Source organism: Lepisosteus oculatus, chromosome 11 (genome assembly GCF_040954835.1).
Source record: "Lepisosteus oculatus isolate fLepOcu1 chromosome 11, fLepOcu1.hap2, whole genome shotgun sequence".
Classification (NCBI taxonomy): domain Eukaryota; kingdom Metazoa; phylum Chordata; class Actinopteri; order Semionotiformes; family Lepisosteidae; genus Lepisosteus; species Lepisosteus oculatus.
The window spans coordinates 26,746,200-26,763,152 of record NC_090706.1 but is presented as its reverse complement, the minus strand read 5'-3'; the positions used below and the strand labels follow the sequence as shown (position 1 = coordinate 26,763,152).

Here is a 16,953-nt window from a genome sequence, read left to right as displayed (position 1 = left end):
GTATAAAACTTTTTATGCATTACAGCTGACAGGTTTTAAAGAAATTATTGTGTTTTATATTTATTGCTGTTTCCCAGTTAGTGCTGATTTGATTTGTTTGATCATTTAATTGCATCACCATGTCTGAATTCTTTAGTAATGATCTTATGTGACCTTGAATAGGACTGGAGGGATTACTGAAGGATATGCAGGATGCAACAAACCTGTTTATCTTCCTGTAACTCACAGATGGAGTTCACTGCAGTCATTCTACGGGAAAAGGGTGTGTTTTAATGGCTCTCCTTAGGATACTCTAGCATATAATTTAAAAGGATTTCTAATTAGAGTGTATCCCTCTATCACAGCTACTGTTATGGAGGGCAAAATGTTTCATGAATAAAAAAAAGTGAACCCGAAACAGAATCTGAGAAAATCCTGTTGATTTCCTGATATCTGGTTTCCTCTGATTTGGAAACTATAAATGTGCTGGACTGCTTTTCGCGCAGCCACACTTTGTAAAATGTGCAAGCCGATTTTCACCCATGTCCACGTTCCATGTGACCGCACCTGGCACAGCCATAACGCGAATAAAATGCAACAGAAAAAACATAATGTTAAATAAAACGGCGAATTGTATTACATTTTTGGATCGGGATTATAGATTAGAAATTCAATTAATTCTTAAATTAACAAAATATGCTAAAACTTTTCAAATCCAATGACTTTCCCACTATGCATTTTGTTATTTTGTGAAATTAAGCAAAACGCAAGCGGAATGAAGACGCCCGGTACTACGCATTAGGCTACTAAAAATAAAAAATGGAGGCTGCATGCCTTTTGTCTGGTAAAACAGACTGGTTTATGCTCTTGTAGCTCCCTCTTGTGGGAAAATAAACTTGCTGCAATCGCTGCCGACACTGAATCGATTGAGTCTAGCCTGGTGAGGGAGGAGCCCGATGATCAGAGCGCTGTTATTGAGGAGAACTGCTCCAGCAGCAACGAAGAGGGATTTACTATTGAACAGCAAAGGAAGACGACCATTCCCTAGTTTCCAATCCACGCACCAGCAGCAGAAACAAATCATCCTGAAAGAAAATTATATACAGCTTTGTATCTAGGTCTTCCTAAACACCCATCATCAAACATGTCTTACCAAGGCAAAAAGAATATTCCAAGGATCACTGTAAGTTTCATGTAATTTACTATTTCATTCGTCATCTAAAACATGTTTTCAATTTGTTGGTAAAATACTGGCAATTCCTTACAGGAAATAGCATGCATGAATCTTCATTTCGAATCAATCATTTCCTCAAAAATGCCATGAACCGTAATTCGGTTAAATTGTCGCAGTGCAATATGGATCAATTTACTGTTATGATAAATTCATTTAGAACAAAAGAGATGGTATCTGAGCTGTGTAAAGGATTATTTTATGTTAATTGAGATATGCTGCATGGTTTTCATAAATCGAACAAGGCGTTTTCTTTAAAGGTGACTTGCATCTTCTTTGTTGTGGGCGATGGTCAAGATAGTGTTCTGCAAAAAAAAAACCTGTGCAGGCTATGTTATTTGGACAGTTTCCCTGTGGATGTATTTGGAGAGAAAAAATACAGCTATTTCATGATTATAATAGTTTTATATTAATCTAGTTTACTGGATTATACGTAACCATTTACATATATTACACACGAGACGCTACTATTTTTAATTTACAGTATGTGTTCTCAAAACGTTTGGCAGTACAGAGAGGTTGGTGATGGGCGTCTAACAGTAATTGATCAATACTTTACTTGTTATCGTTGTGCTTATTCAGAGCAGATAAAGGGGTATTTCTCCAGGCCTATATCAGAAAAGAAAAGGAATATAAAATAGTCTGAAAAAGGTATAAAATTCGTAATTTTCTAATGCGCATTTTCTTCGAATCTGATATTGGCGAAAATACAGTAGACGATTTGAATTTTGCGATTAACATTACAATATTTTACAGACTACTGCATTTCTCTTATATCAATTCGCTTACATAAAAACAACGGAACGGCGTTATTTTTTTTAATAGTCATCCTGACACACAACAGAAATTTGGATACTAGCTCCGCACAGTCTGCTGCAGAAAAAAAAAATCCCCACGCCCATTGGCCATTTATAGTAGACAGCCCGCTCTTACAGTGAATGTGGCATTTTGATTTCTGCATTACACAAACGTAGTGTGGGAGGAAAACCGTGTGCACACGGGGATTTAATATAGGATGCAGCCGGCGACGTTAAAGTGGCGAGTGAGCTGTGCCCAGAGCTGGTTGCTGCAGAGTTGTCGTGTGGATTTATTGTTTCTTGTTGGGGGTGTTGTTCGGGACCGGCAGAGCCGCCCTTTGTCTCCTCTGAATTGACGAAAGGCACGGGGGCGCTTAGAGAAAGCATTCACCAGACATGCAGGACACACAAAGGGAAACAATAAGTCATTAAATTATTATACATTGTGGAATATATATGCGTTTTATACATAACACGTATTTTGCTTGGTTGGATTGGTGGCTTTTTAAAGGTTTTTAGAGCCTTTTGAAGATGCCACCTGCTTAGGGTACACACTTAAGATGCGCCTAGTTGCTTGATGCTACAGTATATCACTTTATTTCGGATTTCTGATCCCAGGGAAGTGAGTAGTAATGTCTTTATTGACAGAATTTGGAGTATTTAGAAGCTATATTACTATGGTTTATAACATCAGTAAGGATACCATTAAAGATACAAGTCTAAATCTAGTTTATGCATCACAGATAACAACAAAGACAATAATAATGTGAGCTAATTTTTAATTAATTCTTTACCATTATTAAAAAAAAACTATGGCAAAGAGGAAAAATACACACTGACCATATAATATTTTTGTAATGTTGAGCTTGAAAATATATGAAGAAATTAGCCATTAATATAATCAAGACTGTGCTCCACTGTTGTTTCTTTACTGAAGAACCCCAGCCCCACCTCCACTACACCAAAAAGAATATCAACAGATTTCTAGGTGTGGCTTCGTTTTTTCCATCTCCTCACAGTAGCTCAGTGTTATGCAGTAGATGTCATTAATAATCTCGTACACCCAGGGAATTACTGTCAAGAGTATGAGAAATAGCAAGAGTAGAAAGAGAAGCCAGGGTGCCGTTGCAGAATTTATATTCCTTGCTGTTGTATAGTTGGCTTTTGCCATCTTTCACCTTGGTGACAATAGGAAGACACAAATATGAAAGCACAATGCACCCCTTTCTTCACTTAAAACACCACTGACAGCAGAGTTGTGTAATGGTTCTGATCTAGGAACTGAATCAGAACCAGATGAAGACAGTAGCAGACCTGGAACATGGTCTTTTCCCTATCAGTGCTTAGATCAGCCTCTTTGAACTGTGATTAGCTGCTTTTATTATTGATCATTTTTATTGTTTTGACTGTACTGCAGAAAAACACTGCCTTGTGTTCTTTTTGAACAAAAAAAGTAAATATTTTTGTTGCTAAGCAACAGGGCGAAAGCCAAACTGCTGGCCTGCATGCCAAATTATTTTCTCGTTACTGACATCTTTCTTCACACAGCATGCACATAGAGGCCGTGAGCTGCCATGTTCTCTTTGGTAATATCCTTTTGGCTGGGCTTTTTAGGCTGTCTCACATTCCCTGTTTGTAACAAGGAATGACAGCTCTGCAGTCATTTGTGCCACAGTGCAGGCCTTAAAGGGCTGTATTGTACTGTCCAACCAGTTTGTGCACACTCTTTAGAACCCCTTGATAATGGTCAGAGGTCTCCCAGAAGTAAAGGAAAATCAGATTCTTGTTTACTAGACATGCAATGCTGCACAGCCACAGTTTAAAATTGGAATCTTGGTGCTCTCACAGTATTGTAGACCACTGTTCTCATTGGTAGTTTTCTGTCAGCACAGTCTTTTGTGTTTTTGTAGAAAGCAGCTGTGTAAATTATCTAACACTTTGAATGTGACCATTCACACAGTATTCTGAATATTTTATTTCCCCTTTATCAGTCAGCATTGAATGATCAGTCCCTTTTCCTCAACGATAGCAAAATTCATTTTAAAGGACTCCAGGGAAGAAAATGTAAACGTGAGGGGTAAAAAGTTACCACATATAAAACGACTTTGACTGCCTATTTTGGATCTTACTGAAAAAAAATTAAGCCATAAACGATTACTGCACAGTGAAGCACGGGTTTTCATCATTCACGGTTTATTAAAAAACGCCATGGCCTACATTTTTCCTCATGGTGTTGCACAGTATAACTGCTTGAAAAAATACAAAAGAGACAGCTTTATGGTCTTTAGCTTCTGAGGCAAAATTTAAAAAAAGTTAAATGTCAATTTTAAACATTTAGAATGCTTTTTGTAATATTTATTGTTACAAAAGTATAAGAGTATATGTGTGTTGTCTAAACAGAAACAATTAAATATTTATTTTAATCATAATCATTGTTTTTAAAAACATTTTAATTTAAAATGCCTTCACTGGTGCATTGTTTTTTTTTCACAATGATGTTTAATTACATTATGTATTAATTACAGTGTAATAAAATAAAGAAATTGACTGGAAACATGAGCAAGGTCACACAGGCTTCAAACCCAAAATAAGCGGTGAATTGCGCGGATCCTACTTAAAACAAACATCGCATACAGTCCAGTGCACTGAAGACTATTAGTGTTCACTTATACTGTTCAATAAAAAGTACTTCTGTAATTAGGGAAAGAAATAAAAGTTTATTGGCAAATAATATATTCATTACATAGTACCACAACAGAAATTTCATATGTGTTAAAAAAAGTAACAGGCAGTTTTATATAATGTACTGACTTAATTACATGTTCTAAAGTATTGTACTTTTTATAGGTGGTAAAGTACAGTTATAGTAAGTACTGTATATAGTACTTTATAAAAATCATTTAAAAAAATACAGATGTTACATCCCTGCTGTGCACAGTGTTCTGGGGATTTGTTCTTCAGCACTTTCATCCTTTTTTGGTTTCCCATCTGTTTTTGTGTACTAAGTAGCATGAACTGTGGTCCTGATGGCTTTAATATGTTGGATGTTAAAAGGAACCATGCACATTTTGGCTGCCTGAATTGGTAGGGTCTGCTTTCTCAAAAGTATCCCTTGTTCTTTTTCCTGGTCATGCCTATCACTTTGGCAAACCCCTTGAGGGCATTTTCATATAGGCCTGGTGGCCTGTGTGTCTGGGAAGAAGAATGGCAAATTAAAAAAATGTTAGTGCATTACATCATGCCTAAGACATGACATTCATTCTAAATAGGTCAACTCGTGTGGAAGCCACACCTTTTCATCTGCATGCAGTTCAAGCACTTAGCAGAAGTACAGGACTGGCATCACATTCGGGACATAGCTTTGTACTCTGTGCACATCAGAAAGATTACAAATGCAAATGAGAAAAGGCCCTTCTATCTTATAAAGTAGAATATAATCCAGATTGCCATGACCTTTACTAGGAATAAGAGGCTTTCTGATTATATATATTATGTGTTGTTTTTAAATTAGAATGAACATTTCCAAATTCTCCAGACCTGCATCTCAGTGTATTTGTATGTCTTAATTTTTACCAGAAATATTACTGAAAATGCATTATTATCAAAGAAAAATAATAATTCATTCCATTAATATAGAATTTATAATCCTGAAGGATCCCAAAGTGCTTTAAATGTAAGAGGGGACCTACTTCATTATTCTAGCTGCCCATTTCCAGCGAAAGTTTTATTCTTATTGAGCATTATGGTCATGGTGAGGCTGTACATATTCTGCTTGTCACAGGGCACATGGCAGGACTACACCATATCGGACACCAGTGCATTTTAGAATCCTGTTCATTGCTGTTTTTTTTTTCTGACCAGCATTGGCAAAATGAGCTAATTACATGCCGTAATATAGATAAAAAAGCACCATATTGCATATTCAGATCATACATCAGATATTGTACACATCAGGTCATTAATGCATCACAAATGATATGGTCCTGTAGAAAAACAAATAAAATCATCTTCATCACCGAAATAATTTATTTCTGTAAGTAGAATTAGTGATTTCAGGATTTTCACAACAGAAGATTAGGAATCATTCATCATCACAACTATCTTTATACGTTTGACTTTAAAAGGTGGTGGTATAGTGGGTAATTCCTTGGATTCATAGCTGCCAGGCTGTGGATTTAAGTCCCTGCTGCCGATACTGCTGTTGTGCCTTGAGTGAGGTACTTTACTCCAGTAGCTCTAGTCCAACTAGCTGTATAAGTGGGGGACCAGTGTTGCTGGAGGTAATCCCTTTGATGGACTATTGTCCCATCTGGGAGAGGAGCTGTGTGCTCTGTAGTCTGCATCATGCTACAGAGAGAAGGATGAGCTCTGTCTTGTGAGCTGCTGGACTCGACCAGTTTTACATTTATTTTTTTAATAGGCCTGCAGTTCTTTTTAGATTGCATTGAACACTAGTAACCAAAGAGTAATCAGCTGTTCAGAAGATTGGGCTCTGAGGATTTACTGAATTTCAATCAAATTTATCTGAGGGATTATCAGTCCTGTATAAAGAAAATAACAAAGATAGAATCATCCTGACATCCCAGAAGGGTTCCATTTTTGAGGAACACATGAGGAACCCATTCTGAGGGGATATTGCAGATAGACAGTAGTAGTGGCACTATGTTTATGCAAAGTCTGACGTACAGATGAGATCAGAGCACTTTAGACATTGCTTGCATTGTTACCTGATTTGTCACACATTGGTTTGAGGAGAGAGAGATAGAGGGGTTATTTGCTACAGCACAGGTGCTGTACCTCAAGCGTGCGTTGCATTTTCCTAGCCTGAAGGAAAACATCAACAAATTGAAAATTTCCACACACTTAACAAGAAGCCATGCTGCAGTCCTGATGTCACCCGCTTAATGTTATTTAAATTGTGGTAGTCCACAAGCTGCAAAGTTTTAAACATCCTGTGGTTCTTTTAACTAGTGAACGTCAGTCAGAGACTAATTCAAAGTTACTGTAATTTACCTCAAAGAAGTCTTCTGGTGAGACAAAATGCAAGAAAATGCTTTCCTCTGCCTTTTGTCCATTCCGTTGTACTTCACTGCCATTGTACATCAATTCTATTGACCATATGAGTAGTACCATTGGCACTCAGTCCTACTTCAAGCCTTTCAGTTCATCCCACTAGATCACATAAAAGACTTATGAAAGTATAAAGGCTGGATGGGGCTGCTGCACTTTAATGTCTGCTGCATATTAAAGCTGGGTGACATAGGTGCCCTCCTATATGTAAAAAGATTTAGAAAGAAAAGCACTGCTTAAACGTGATGATGAGATCCAATCATTCCGTTTGAAAAACTGAATAATTTTTTCAAACTCTGATTTTCTCCATAATTTCCCTTTGATGTCTGGGAAGGTATGCAGGTTGGATTCTAGCTCCTTGGTTAAAAACACTTTCAGCCCTTTGACCCCTCAAGAATTCATGAATGTCTTAAGCTGTTCTGATAGCAACGATAGCAGTCTGAATGTACAAAGTCATTATAGTGTTCATTTTCCATCTTTTTGTCATGACGTTTAGACAGAATATGCTTTGCCTCTGCTTGTTCTTCCTCTTATGCTTTAGCTCTTGTGTAGTTTCTTATGGGATGACACATGACAACATGTCTCTGCAGCCTACATGTTTGATGTCTGGTTACTGGGGACAGTGTTCACTGGCTGAAAAACTCTGAACTTGAATTTGAATTGAAGTTCAGGGTTCCAGGAGATTCCTTGAGCCTTTATACAGGTGTTCACAGCAGCCCATTGAAATATTTGTGCTAATTGTCACTGCTTCTGGCACAGTAAAAACACAGTTTAAAATACTCTTAATACCAGCATGCGCCATTTTGATGTTACTGTACTTACAGTAATGCATATCTTGAAGTTGTTTTGTTATATTCTCCCTCAGCAGAGATGCTTTGGCTTCTTTCTTTATCAGAAATTATAGCTATTGGCTTATTGTTTAGTAACAACATTGTACTATTTACCAAAGAGTATGAAAAGCATTTCAGCTTATTGTTTGCCTGCACTGAGGAATGGTTAAGAATTGAATTCTTGTAACAATCTGACAAACAAGATAACTTTGTTTATGGCATATGAAATGGAAAGCTACATTGTAGTTATTAAATGTGGTTTATATTTTAAACATCTGCTGTTGCATACCACTCTGAAAGCATAGTGTGTAAATAAAGTGTTCCTCACTTTTCTTTTAAACTCAGCACTCTTCTCCTTGAGAATGCTCAAACCAGCTAAATGAGAAGATCCTGTTGTTCTTCGCAATTAGCATCAGAAGAGGCACTGCAGAAAGCTTTAGAACTGTATTCAATTGTTTCAGTTCTAATAGGCTTTCACAATAAGGATCGACACAGAGCAGTGGTTCTCATGTGGTATCTGGATTGCCTTTGTCAAAGATCCATGCCCATTAAAAAAATCCTTATTAACATTGCAAGAGAGCAGGGGCCTTCAATTAGGATGGGTGACGAGGTTTGAAGCATTTTTAAAGACAGGAGATGAAAGTGGCGTAGACAACTAGCACTCCAATGATGTGTGGACATTGTAATCCCCCAAATGTCCATCAAGTGCTGGTGCTTTACCTGTGAAGTGGTGCAAACTATCTATGAGATCCTGATTTGAAATTTAATTAAAATGGGACTCTGCATGGTATTACCTAATCTAACTACAATGTTACAGTTTCTTTTAATGTGTTGTTGTGCTGATAATTAGACAAAAATATTTGTTATAAATCATTTGTTATCATTTGTTGCAGAGCTATACAATATCATTGAGTCTTTAAATGGATGCATTCACTATCATTTTTTTAATTGTGCACTGTATCTGGTTTAATGGTCTCTTAAGGTTTAGGAGTCAGCTAGTTATAATAAGACTTGATTTCTTAACAGACATTGGACCCCCATCAGGATGTGTCTGCATTTTTTCTCCGGACTAAATGCTGGCCATAGGATATGCCATGTCCAGGATATACAGTATATGACTTAGTTCTGCAAAAAAACAGCAAAATGCTGACAGAACTTGGCAGCAAATCTAAACAATAAATCACACAAGCATCTGCTAATGAGAAAATATTGAACGGCTGGTTTCCCTAGGGGCCGAGCAGCTGAACCTTCAGTGAGCACAAAATGGTATTTGAACATTTTTTCAAGAAGCGTCTCACTCTGCACACTGCAAAGGCTTCGCGATCCTAAGACATGTTTTATTTGTGATGCAAGACAAAGGGCAGACGCATTGTGACACTGTTAGAAAATCTTGCCAAGCTTTCAGTGTCCCTTAGCGTGCACATTATGAGCTGCGCCAGAATTCCATTTATAGCTTTTGTGTTCCTCATTGTATTGCCTTTGAGGTGTTGTTTTTGCTAGAAATACGTGACGCGAGTCTGAAAACTTCTAGCTGCCCTTTGAGAGTATGTACAGGGAGAGGACTTGTGTGCAAACTTTATTACTGTCTGTGTGGATACATGAGATTTCAATTCTATTCTATTAAGAGGGCCCACATTTGTGCCTACTATCTGACTGCTGGAGTTAGTGATTGATATTTCAGCTCCTTCATTCCTACCTTCACTCACAGAGTGTGTCCTACAGTAACACATTTAATTTTATAATTTTATAAGTTTTAGTTTAAGATACAACTCACAAATATTGAATGAATCATTGCTGTGTTACATTGCTTGTTCTCAGTCATTTCAGGACCATAACCTATAAACAAAACTGTCCAAAATGTATTCTGCAGGTTTTACAGTCTGTTGTGCGGCTTATTTTTTAATATTGCCTTTTCGCTCGTTCTTTTTTTCAGAGTGACAGACTATTGATCAAAGGAGGAAGAATTGTGAATGATGACCAGTCATTTTATGCAGATATCTACATGGAAGATGGGCTCATTAAGTATGTATTATGTGCACTCCTTTATTGGCTCCTCAGTCAGTCAGAATAATTCTGACAACCAGCGCTTGTGTATGCTTGGCCTGAGTGCTAGGCATGAGATTATATCAGAAATTCCAGACCGTTCCAGGAATGTCACTGTATTATGTTTGCTGCACTAGAATCGTCAATTATCTCCATTGTTTTGAGCTCTTAGAATACAGGGAAGTGCGTGACAGACAATCAAAAATAATAGCTATGGAAAATTACGCTCCAGCTTTTAGAGACCTTTTAGTTTACTATAGAGCAGACCATAAATTAGCTTCCGCATGATAAAGCAAGAGGTTAGAGCAGGGAGCTGTATCAGTGTACAAGCTACAAAGGAGCAAGTGGAAGTTAATTCTGTGCTGAAAAGTAAAAAAAATATGTTGTCTTCTTTCTTCTTACTGTATTTTGATGTCGTATTGGTAAAAATAGAATACAAACCATTTATAGACAAGGGAAGCTATTTCAGGGATAGCTGATTTTTCTTTATGTGCAATCTAGTAACAGAAGAACAACATACTGTATATCATATGAACTTATGTGACCACTGTAGCAATTTATCATTCTGTAGGGAGAATATCAATAACAATCTCTATTGCCAGGCAAATTGGAGACAACTTGATTGTTCCGGGAGGAGTGAAAGTCATTGAAGCCAATGGGAAGATGGTCATTCCAGGAGGCATCGACATCCACACTCATTTCCAGATGCCCTACAGGGGCACCACCACAGTGGATGACTTCTCTCAGGGCACCAAAGCCGCACTGGCTGGAGGAACCACCATGATCGGTGAGGACCAGTCAGTCTGTCCTGCCATCAGACCACAGGAGCCTTTAGTTTCTCATACAAGTGCCAAAGAAGAAGACAACCTTATGCACTATAAAGATAGCAATAGCACTGATGTTAACCCCCTTCCCAGCAGGCTCAGTAAGAGACCCTGAGAGACGTAATAAAAATACCTAATTAAAACTAGTGAATGAGTGTGCATAAGCAGTTCACAATTGTTGCTGAGAATGAAAGCAATCTGCTTTAGACTTTGAACCTTTCTCCAGAAATCCACTTAAAGAAAGGGAAACTCCTGGAAAAGTAACTAGATTGATCCACGTTGAATAAAAGCCAGAGATAAGAAAAGCGAGGTAGAGCAGATTTTTGTACACTAAAATAAAACTGGAGAGTGGATCACATTTCTCTTTTAAAGTTTTCAGCAGTATACAACTGCAAGGGTTGTGCAACTTTCTCATCTGAATTAAATCTCCACAGAATGTTAAGTAGCAACAAGTAAGCATAGCAATTATGCAGTGAAAGCAATAATAAAATGAAAAATGTCTTAATTACTGTATCAGTTTAACATGGCAAGCATTTTTATGTGATTTTTTATGTAAAAAAGACAAGTGGTCAGTGGATTGAGCTGCTCCCGTTGGCCTGTGGTTTAGCTGGCATGAATGATTTTTCATCTCAAGTGTGAACAAATTTAAAACAGGGATGCTGTGCCAGCAGGAAAATGGTTGTTTGAAAATTACCAAGGGTTTATGTCCAGCAGAGGTTCCAGCTAGATTGTCTATCCAGACCTCAGGCTTTCTATTAACTCTATCTAAACCCCAAGGCTTAACACTTTCTGAGGATAAAAGAGGGAGAGTTTAGTTGAGTGACTAATAAGTGAGCTATATGCTGAACCACTGCTTACAGAGCAATACTATATAGCATTACCTGCAACTCACACCCAGCAACTCACTGAAGCTCAGCAGGTGTGAGCCTGGCCAGTACCTGAGTGGGAGACCTGGGAAAAACTAAGGCTGCTGCTGGATGAGGTGTGAGTGGGACCAGTAGGGGGTGCTCAATCTGCAGTCTGAGTGAGTCCTAATGTCCCAGTAGGGTGACGGGGACACTATATTGTATAAAAGACGTTCGGAGATGTTAAACCAAGGTCCTGACTGTCTGTGGTCATTAAAAATCCTTGGGAATATCTCAAATACAATAGGGAAGTTACCATGGTGCCCTGGCCAAATTTCTCCATGTCCTTTAAGAATCATGGCCTCCTAATAATCCCCATTTATGAATTGGCTTTATTGGCTTAACTCAGCTGATGTTGAGTGTGAGTGTACCGTTACATCACCCAGGTGGTGCTACACACTCGTGGATTGGAGTCCCTACTGCCTGTTAAGCACTTTGAGTGTCCAGAAAAGCACTATTTAAGTGTAGGGTTATTATTATTATAATTATAGTATTGTCCAGGGTGTATCCTGCCTTGCTCCCATTGCATGCTGGGCTAGACTCTGGCTCCCATGTGAACCTTTAGTGGTTAAAGAAGTTAGAAAATGGATAGATGGATTATCTGCAGTGTGTTCTACCCTATCTTGGTAATGATGATGATTTTTATTTTGCACTGATACAGCAGCATCGTTAGAGAAATAGTTCAGTCTTTTCCCTCAGTTGTAAGATGTGGGAGCTTTCCGTACTCTCCAGTGAAAAGGACTTCCTTAGTTTTCATCGTTCTCCGACATACTTGCCTGCGGCCAGAAAAGCTTTCCTCTCCCCTTTGTTCCCGACTGCTGCATTCATATTGCATGACTTCCTTGCAGTGGACCATGTCATCCCGGAACCTGGCTCCAGCCTCATCGAGGCCTTCGAGCGCTGGAGGGAGTGGGCCGACGACAAGGCGTGCTGCGATTACTCCCTACACGTGGACATCACTCACTGGAACGACAGCGTCAAGCAGGAGGTGGAAACTCTCATCAAGGAGAAAGGTGGGGATTGCTCACATAGCTTGAAAGGGTCTTGTTGGTTAGCAATCAGAAGAGTTCAAGGATTACCATTTTCCAAATGGCTGTAAGAGGCCATCATTCATAAAACAGTTCTATTTTATATGATAGAATGAAGTTTTAAAAATGTTCAAACATTCAAACATTTAAAGTACTAAAGCTATGGGCAGCATGGTGGTGCAGTGGTTAGCATTTCTGCCTCGCAGTGCTGAGCCCCTGTGATCAATTCCTGGGGTGCTGTCTGCATGGAGTTTGTGTGTTCTCCCGGTGCTCATGGGAGTTTCCTCCAGGTTCTTGAGTTTTCTCCCACATGCCAAGTACATCTGGGCTTCTGGGAAAATTGCCCCCGGTGTGAGTGTGTGTGTCCTGCAAAGGACTGGCATCACATAACTTTATTTAGATCTTGTGCCCATTGCTTATCAGTATGTTTTGGATAAAGCGTTTAGAAAATGAATGGACTAACTAAAGTTATTTGTTTTTGGAAATAGTGCTGCTGCAATTTTTAATCTAAATGGTGGATTATGCATTTATAAACATACAGCCTTTATGTAACAGAAGCATAGCACTATAAATAGGAATTTTGATCGTTTTGTAATTTTGTTTAGTTTTTGAGATATAGTTATTTGTGCACTAATAAAAAATATACTGGGCAGTCTTTAAAGAGCATGACTAAGTGTTTGGAATACGAAAAGGTCATGCATCGCAGGGGGAATTACTGTCACAGACTTGAAGGCCTGCTGGAGGAACTGCTAATCTGGCAGGCTTCCGTCTTTGCAAAGGTTTTACCTGAGCAGCCCTCTTATTTCTTTCAAACATCGGTGAGGAAAGAGGCTTAGTGTTGCCAGTAGCAGCTGTTTACAACAAAGACTTTTCACTGCAACACCACACCACCAAGTTCTCTTCTGTGAGGGTTTTGTATACTTTTTTGTAGATTTTTCAGCTGGTGTCATATTTTTTCTGCATTTTCTTTTTCTTTCATAGCCAACAGAATAGCATACTGTTATTGTTAGACCCAGGAGTGGAAAATATGTAGCTACCAGGACTAAAAATTATCATTATTTGAAAATAAAAAATACTCTAACCTACATGGAATTGCGTGTATGTTATTGTTATCACACAGCCTGTGATACAGAAGGGGTATTTGAATAAAAGTTGTATCCTAATCCCACAGTCCAGTTTTGTCAATAAAAGAACAACAGTAAAGGGCCAGTGTAAATTATCTAAATGCAAAAATGCTCTCTGTACCTAATTTTGAAAAAACAGAAGGTTCTGATTCATCTGTAATTCAAAAATAAGACCAATTTCTGGTCTTGGAGCATAGCTCAGTAAATCACTCTCAAGTCTTGTGTTTATAGCACAGATATAAGTTTGGCTGACGTCCAAAGGCATTGAACTGAAAGTTGTTACTATTAAAGATATTAAAAGTAATTTGAGACTGTCTGCTTTTTAGTTAAAAGCATTGAACATGGTTCAGCAATACTAGACATGCGGTCCATTTGTGGTATTAACCAAAACACAATGACACATGTGCACGAGGGTGTGGTGCCCTTGGCTGTTTAGAGGATTTATGATCAATTTGTAAAATTATGGAGAAAAGGAGAATGTAAAAAAAGATCATCATGTGTAGCCACAAATGTCCAGTAGCAGCGGCACTCTAATTACAATGCAGCTCAGTTCAGCTTACAACTGTATGGTTCCACAGTCATGGACTCCTGAATGAAAACAGACGTCTGCAGGATCATCTACGCTCATTCCATTAACTTGAACTTGAACTTTATTGCCATAGGTAACCGGTACATGTACTGGTACGATGGAATTCTTACTTACAGAAAGTCTCTCTATTGTTAAAAAAAAGTGTAAAACACAAGGTGCAGACAGTGCATCAAGACAATATACAAACAAACAGTAGACAATGTACAAGTAAACAGTTTGAATGTAAACAATCCAAACATGTAAATAATGACTGCAGATGAAGTAATTGATAAATACAATTTTAATGAGGTACAGTAGATGATATAGGCGTGGTCCGAGTGACATGGCCAAATGTGTTCGCCAGTATCACTACTTGTGGGTGGAAGCTATTGAAGAATCTGGTGGTAAGTGTCCATCTGCTCTTGTACTGTATCTCTTGCCTGAGGGTAGTGGGGTGAAGAGCTCATGCTGCAATTCCAACATTAAAACTGTTGAAATTGTGGTGACTGTCCTCTGTGATGGCCAGAATTCTACCACAGCAGCAGTCATAGAGCTGTTTAATCTCTGCGAGACCACAGCCGACGATCTCCTGGGCCACATTCACCATTCTCTGCAGTGCCTTTCTTTCTCGAGAAGAGGTGATCCTGTTGGTGAGGACGCTCTCGATGGTGCAGTGGTAGAACTGGCATCCCCCATCACTCGAGGCACCTCAGGAAATAGAGGCACTGCTGAGCTTTCTTCAAGATAATGTCCGTGTTCACAGTCCAGTTTAGGTCATTTTTTGAGTGGTGGCACTGTGGCTAAGGATCTGCGCCTGTGGCTGGAAGGTTGCCGGTTCAAATCCCGTGGCTGGCAGAGGAATCCTACTCTATTGGGCCCCGGAGCAAGGCCCTTAACCCCAACTGCTCCAGGGGTACTGTACAATGGCTGACACTGAGCTCTAACCCCAAGCCTCTCCCTGTGTGTCTGTGTCTCGTGGAGAGAAAGTTGGGGTATGCAAAAAAGATTAATTCCTTATGCAAGAAATTGTACATGACTAATAAAGTGATCTTATCTTGTCTTATTAGAAATGTGAATTCAAAAAAAATCTAAAGCTGGTGACTGTTTCCACTTCCGTTCCATCAATACTGAGTGGGCTGTGAGTGTGCGGCCTTTGTCTCCGAAAGTCCACTGTTAGTTCTTTTGTTTTACTCACATTCATGTCTAGGTTATTGCTATGACACCACCTCAGCAGCTGTACGACTTCAGGCCTAATCAGTTGTGATTATCACATGCTCTTTGGAGTGCTCTAATTCTTGTGTCCTTCATGTGTGCTTTTGTGCTTTCTGCAGGAGTGAACTCGTTCCTGGTGTACATGGCATATAAGGATTTATATCAGATGACGAACAGTGAGGTATGCACACATTTGTTATTGCTAAATGTCAGCTGTGATGGGGGATCACTCAGGCAGTATTAGACACTGAAATATTCCAAGGAGCAAGGACAGAATTTTGCTGCAGCCTTTTTAATTTGGTTAAGCCCTCATGAACCCTCAGTATGGGGAGGAAACATATAGTCTGATCTCACTTCTTAATGCTGATGACAAGTCATCACTGTCATGTTGATTTTCTACTAATAATAATAGCAAGACTGCTTTGTCCATTTTCACTTATATCCTGAACGACTTTTAATTTCAGGTGCAGACAACGGGTTCCTTTAACTAGCACCATATAAGTAATTTTTACTTTTTAAAGAAATGTCACCAGCATTTAGTTGACATAATATTTAATTTTAGTGGTGTCTTTTTAACAGTTTTCTTACTTCTCTGGTGGTGAATGTGAATAACTCTTTATGTTTCAGCTGTATGAAATTTTCACTTTCCTGGGAGAACTCGGGGCCATTGTGCAAGTCCATGCTGAGAATGGAGAAATCATTGCACAGGTACTGGCTGCTCTTTTTTTACAGTGAGACAGATTCACTGTAGCAATGAAATTTTGGAAAAAATCTTTAAAATGAAAAAAGTCTTTCTAGCTTTCTAAGGTATCTGAGAGGTATTTTTGTTTGCTTCTTATTTCATTGAAAAATGTACACATTGACAACAAATAAAAGTCTTTTAGTATAGGTATTGCCAAACAGTTTTAATGTTGAAATTGCATTATGTTTCAGTTTCTTTCAACTACTGAAACTAAATTATTGTGACTCTCAGCTTTTATTGCCCTGCTGCCTGTAGTCAGTGATGTGGTCTGTGAAAGAGACTGTAATTTGTCTTCCAGGAACAAGCTCGCATGCTGGAAATGGGAATCACTGGTCCAGAGGGTCATGTGCTTAGCAGACCAGAGGAGGTGAATATGATCTCTGTTTACTTTAAATCTGTGGGCAGCTGAGGACACGTCTGAACAGAGCTTCATTCACAACATCTCCTAGACCTAAAAAGCTGCATATTTGTGTGTCATTGAGGTAAAACACCAAGCTTAGAAAGACAAAGAGGACAAAATGCATTATTATATGAATTATTCTGGGTATGTCTGGTGGTAAAAGTAAAAGTAGTACTGTTGAATTTGCAAAATCCAAGAAA

The 16,953-nt window shown here is 38.6% G+C and overlaps 1 protein-coding gene across 4 annotated transcripts in view; it reads left to right on the top strand.

The window, feature by feature from the left end:
- The window catches only part of dpysl3 (dihydropyrimidinase like 3), a 38,249-nt gene that overhangs the window by 5,855 nt on the left and 15,441 nt on the right, over nt 1–16,953 (top strand). For 2 of the 4 annotated variants that reach the window (XM_006631822.3, XM_006631820.3), the window contains exons 1-7: nt 936–1,162; nt 9,841–9,929; nt 10,553–10,737; nt 12,528–12,692; nt 15,731–15,792; nt 16,239–16,319; nt 16,652–16,720. In XM_006631822.3, the coding sequence (XP_006631885.1) occupies nt 1,124–1,162; nt 9,841–9,929; nt 10,553–10,737; nt 12,528–12,692; nt 15,731–15,792; nt 16,239–16,319; nt 16,652–16,720 (690 nt within the window). In that variant the 5' untranslated portion in view covers nt 936–1,123. Of the gene's footprint in view, nt 1–935; nt 1,163–9,840; nt 9,930–10,552; nt 10,738–12,527; nt 12,693–15,730; nt 15,793–16,238; nt 16,320–16,651; nt 16,721–16,953 lie in introns of those variants that run through there. The other 2 variants (XM_006631819.3, XM_015349537.2) reach the window with 1 other exon arrangement.